The 6000-nt window shown below is 28.5% G+C and overlaps 1 protein-coding gene across 3 annotated transcripts in view; it reads left to right on the forward strand.

The window, feature by feature from the left end:
- Positions 1-4597, forward strand: part of LOC145242898 (protocadherin gamma-B7-like) — a 41231-nt gene extending 36634 nt beyond the window's left edge. For 2 of the 3 annotated variants that reach the window (XM_080106009.1, XM_080106010.1), the window contains exons 3-4: positions 679-820; positions 4137-4597. In XM_080106009.1, coding sequence (XP_079962135.1) covers positions 679-820; positions 4137-4456 — 462 coding nt within the window. In that variant the 3' untranslated portion in view covers positions 4457-4597. The remainder of the gene's footprint in view (positions 1-678; positions 821-4136) is intronic. The other variant, XM_080106011.1, reaches the window with a different exon arrangement.
- Positions 4598-6000: the final 1403 nt, after the last annotated feature.

Below are 6000 nucleotides of genomic sequence, written 5' to 3' on the forward strand. Positions count from 1 at the left end.
GAAAAGAGGTGATGACTTTTTGAAAATATCGATGAAAAAAGCGACCCTACCCTTTTAGAATAGTGCCCAGGTGAGGGTGAAGGAATTAATGTTTTTAGCCAATTTTTTCGATATTTGTCGTCCGAAGGGTCGAGCTTCAAAATAATACTGATCTCGTGAAAATCCGTCGCCTCTGTCGAAAGTTTTAGGCAGACGTACATACATACATACATACATTTAAACAGACAGGTGAGATTTATGTTATAGATAATAACATAATTAAACACAGGTATAGAAATACAATGTACTTAAATAAACAAGGAATCCAATTAATTTAATATAAATAATTGATAATTCCTATAATACACTACTAAAGGATATGTATGTTGTTTCTAAGGCCAGCAACTTTAAGCCAAATTTTACTGCAAATATTGTCATTTAGAGCACACACTAAGCATTTGACAGAAGTACAGTTACATGATAACTCATGCTTTGCCTATATGGTGGACAACAGAGTACACGTTCCCCCAAATACTTAAAATCCATTGTGAGCAACCTATGTCACAAGGGTATGCATACAGACAAGAAGCACACCAGAATCCTTACTAATTCTTTAAATAAAGATAAAGCTCTTTTTAATGATTTTTTTGTGTCTCTTTTTTTTTTTTTTTTTTTTTTACAAATTTCTTCAATTGAAAGATGAATATCCCAAAGATGGCAGGTGCACTAAAAGCGGTTAAAGCTCCAGACAATCATAGCTGCAGATCTACAATGTCCTTTCATACTGACAGTGGATGCTGCCGCCATGAAGGAGACATTGTGCTCAGTGATAAAGTGCCAGGTAGGTAAATAGGTGTGCAGTGGAGAAGATGCTGGTTCCGTCGAGAGAGAGAGAGAGAAAAAAAAAAAAAACGATGAGCTGAAACCTTAGAAGGCAAAGAGAAACCATTCTTTTACACAACTTCAACCAAAATCTACCATGATAAGTTGTATTCTAAAATCCTTTATTTCAAAAGTGGACAGGCATAAATTGATAATTTCTAGTGCAATGACGGTCACAGTTGTTGTTGTTGTTTCTCATTTAATGTTCTAACTTTTCAGAAATCACAAGAGAGTCTGTTAAAAAGAATGTCATTTTTAACAGCTATGTAAGCTCATCACTTTTAAACAGAAAACTGCTTTTTTTTTTGTTTTTCTTTTTTTTCTTCTAATTTTCTGTTTTACTCTGAACCATTTTGCGATTCTGCATCATAAAAGAATGCCGGTGTTCTTATTATGAGTGCCATGTGTGATGACATTTCCGAGTTCATAATGAAGCTCAATTGATAATAATTCAATAGCATCATGGAAGTCTTTAATTCTGTAAGAAATTCTGGTATAATAAAACATACTTTTAATCACATATTTCTTATTCTTTTAGTTTTAAATTTTTCTTTCAAGTTCCACTCATTATAAAATTTCTAGTGTTTGCTTACCTCCACCAAAACAATATATATATATATATATATATATATATATATATATATATATATATATATATATATATGTGTTTATTTTGGCGACGGAACACGTGTCAGTGGATAATTATATTTTAAAAACAATACATATGCCGCTCCCCATTTGGCAGTACCAAATTGGTCAAAGGAGAAAATTATTCCCAACTCGCATTTAGGTAAAAATGCACTTTCGTATAAATTATTTAATTTATTCAAAAAGTATTGCAAACAAAAACAAACAACATCTATATCTATATTATTTACTTACACACACACACACATATATATTAAAGATCTATTTATTAGGTATATATATATATATATATATATATATATATATATATATATATATATATATATATATATATATATATATATATATTGTTTATGCAATCTGCATATTGAATAAAATCAATGACAAGCTTATAATGGGCCTGAAAATAGAAAAATGAACTTTCAATTAAATCAAACAGCTAACAAGATTTTTAAAAAATCGTTTTTTTTAATTTTTGCTTTTTATTATATTTTTTATTTTTGTCATTGATTTTTATCAAATATACAACCTAATAATAAAATAAATGTCCATGTTCAAAGGGATATTACAATATTGTAATCACAATAAAATCTTATATATATATATATATATATATATATATATATATATATATATATATATATGTATCATCTCAATCAATCAATGCTCCACCTTAAAATATAATATAAAATAAAATATATATGAATAAAAATGCCATTAATGCTATATATAGACATAGATTTCCAACCCGGGCAACATCAGTTCTTCCTGCTACTATATGATAATATTGTTTGCTATATTAATGACATCAGATATAAATACAGGTTTAAAGAGCTTAAACATAGAGTAATCAACATATGGTGATTGTCAGTTTTTTTGCCTTGCAAATAAATGGATAAATTATAAAAAACAAAACCAAACCATCGCTTTATTACAACAGTAGTAACTCCAATAAAGCATTTTAATCCTTCATGAAAATAAAGAGAGAATCTAAATCGATTTAAACTTTTAATTTATTTATTGCAGACTATTATCCTCATGTTTAGTTGTTGTTTCACAACATTTCGGCCAACTATTCCTCTGGCCTTCGTCAGGTGGTAACCGCGACGGGATAGGAACTCCGAATCTCCTAATTGCATCCTCAGCAATTACTGCCATCCATAGTTGTTGTCATCTCACCACGTTTTGGCCAAGTAAGCCTCTGGCCAGTTTTGGGTAGGATTGAAACCGCTATCTTCAGACAATGCTCACCTGAAACCATAAAGATTCAACATCTTTACCCAAAGCCAGTCAGAGGCTTACTTGGCCAAAACGTGGTGAGACGACAATTACGGAAAGCAGCAATTGCTGAGGACAGAGTTAGGAGATTTGGATTTCCTATCCCGTCGTAGTTAGCATCTGATGAAGGCCAGAGGAATAGTTGGCCGAAACATCGTGAAACAACTAAAAAGATGAGATAATAGTCCGCAATAAATAAATTAATAAATAATACTAATCTCAATAATGAATTCCAATTAAATAATATGGATTATCTTTATCCTTACAGTTAGATTATTAGTATACAGCAGGATAAAACCACATGAAAATCAACTGGTTTAATGAATGCAAGGTAAGAAACTGACACTAATCATCTCTCATTGATTCAATGTACACAAATAACGACACAAGTTGGCATATATGTAGACTATATAATTGAAAAAAAAAACAATATGCCCATTGTCCACCAGATTTGGCACTTATACCACAGATTATATTGACCTAGGACTGTCCCATTCAGTAGGTGCTATAGAAGATTAATTGGTCATAGTCAGTTAACATACTTCCTAGTTTCCGTCATAGTGCTACCAGAAGTGGTAACAAGGCAAATCAGTTCCTTCGCTTTTTTCTCTCACGTCTATAAATTATTTGGTAGTTTGATTTCAATAATTATATTTTTATACTTTCATAAACACATATTTATTATGCAATAAATATATAATTATGAAAGTATAAAAATAAAATTATTGAAATCAGAATAGCAAACAATAACAAATTCAAATAAAAAACTTATTTTAAAGATTTAAAAAATAAACTTTTATTTTTTATTTTCTTAAACATATATTTCTTATAATATTTCAAATAAAATAAAAACTTTAATTTTTTAAAATTTTGTTATTAAAAGTGCAAATAAAGACTAATTGTTTATTTTTATCTGTATAATTTTGTTAATTTTTATTGTATACTTTTCAATAATGTCCTTTTTTTATATTTTATTTAAATACATCGCTTCACAATAGAAATATTGAAGAATAATATAAGCAAAGGAACTGATTTACGCCGGAAATTAGGAAGTACGTTGGCTGACTATAACCAAATAATTTGCCACACCATTCATTGTGTGAAGGCTTATATAAAAATGATAAAAAATGCCTAAATTTTTGTCAAAAAGTCATTATAAATGTAGTTGGTACCTAAAAAAGGGTTATGCCTCAAACATTTCAGATTTTATTAAGAAACCTGAAAGAAAATTGAAAAATACATATGCCATGGAATAAAAGATTTTGAGCTTCTTTTATTAATTTTTTTGATTAAAAAAGAAGAAAAAACGCACGCCTCTCATTGTTATTTTTTTTTTCTTTCTTTTACAGATCTGAGATTTTATGAAGACTATAAGCCCCCTTCATGTCAGACTGACCACGTAAATATCTCCCAAACAAAACCAAAAATTCAAGAAATATTCAGCAATCCCAAAGGTAGAACGTTTGCTGCAGTAAAACATACCTGCAAGCCTTTCCACAAGCAATCGTCAGATCACAACGAACGAACAGTTCATACGGTCAGAGACTCTGATTGTTCCACAGTCTCTTTATCATCGAGGAACATTATTGATGCTTCTAATTCCAGACCACTGCCACCAGTTCCACATACAAGCACATCTATCAAAAAGAAAAAAAAATTCTGCCGTTAATAAAAAATGAGAAATAAATAAAATAAAAACAAAATTCATAATAAAAAGAATCAATTACATTACTGTAAAAAGAAGGTTTTTATTCCAACTGCCGAAAAACTCATCCGACTGTGGATAATTGTTTGCCATTTTATTTTTTTAATCTTACACTGGTATATCTCTGGTATTGATCAAAGAACAATTATTATTCACAAAAATCTATCCCTCCTTCTCTCTCTCTCTCTCTCTCTCTCTCTCTCTATATATATATATATATATATATATATATATATATATATATATATATATATATATATATATATATATGCTACTAAAAGTCAGGTTGATTAAAATTGTTGAAGTACATTTTTTTAATTTCCTGTTATAAAAATAAGTTTTTTGTTTCAAATATATTTGGTAATTGGTTTCTCAAAACACACACACACACACACACACACACATATACATATATATATATATATATATATATATATATATATATATATATATAACAATATCAGGTACTAAATGTGGCCTATTTAAATACTTTACTGCAATGTGATGGCACGTCCAATAATCAAAAGTGTATTCATAAAACCGTTAACGTCTTTATACAGTTGAATACAAACTGACAAGAAAAAACGAATTCTGAAACATCTTAGTTTTTTTTTTAATAAATATATGTAGTAGGACGTCAGTTGTAATCAGTATTCAAATGTAAGCAGGCATAAACGATTTTATTAATACAATGGATGTTCTGTAAAAATCATGAATAGATTTTTCATAAGATTTTAATTAACTTTTAATACAAGCCATATTTATTATTTACTATTGTTATGGGTATTCGTTCTTTTGTGTGATCAACAAGGTCTTCTATCTTGTCTTGACTGTTCCGATTTTAAGAACTTGGTTTCCATATATATATATATATATATATATATATATATATATATATATATATATATATATATATATATATATATATATATATATAAAGATTTGTTAAGGATTTTAGTATTTATTGTATTCTGGCTTTCGATAACACCAAAAAAGCTCTTATTGCTATAATGCAGACAATGTAGACATTTTATCGGGTTCTGGTATTCAATAATTAAAAAAAGGCTGATATGCCATAAAGCAGACAAGACGAGCCTTTTATTGCATTTTGACATTCAATAACCTCAAAAGATATTGATACGCAGAAAAGATAATTCTTTTATTAACACTCAATAAACGCCAAAGTGTTTGATATGTATTAAAATAACAAGAACAGTCTTTTATCATACTGCAAATTTCAATAACACAAAGATGGCCAGATATGCCATATAACGAAAAACACAAACATTTTATTATATTCTAAGTGTTCGATAACAACCCCAGAAGGGTGATATGCTATAAAAACAAGTCTTTTATTGTATTCTAGTATTCAATAACAAAAAGAAAAAAAGAATGGGAATGTCATAAAACAGATAATACAAAAAGTATTTTTTATTCTATTCTGGTATTCAGTAACCTCCAAAAAACTTGATACACATTAAAACAGAAAAGACAAGCTTTTCGTTGTA

Source organism: Euprymna scolopes, chromosome 21 (assembly GCF_053919585.1).
Source record: "Euprymna scolopes isolate OS-2025 chromosome 21, ASM5391958v1, whole genome shotgun sequence".
In the NCBI taxonomy this organism is placed as follows: Eukaryota; Metazoa; Mollusca; class Cephalopoda; order Sepiida; family Sepiolidae; genus Euprymna; species Euprymna scolopes.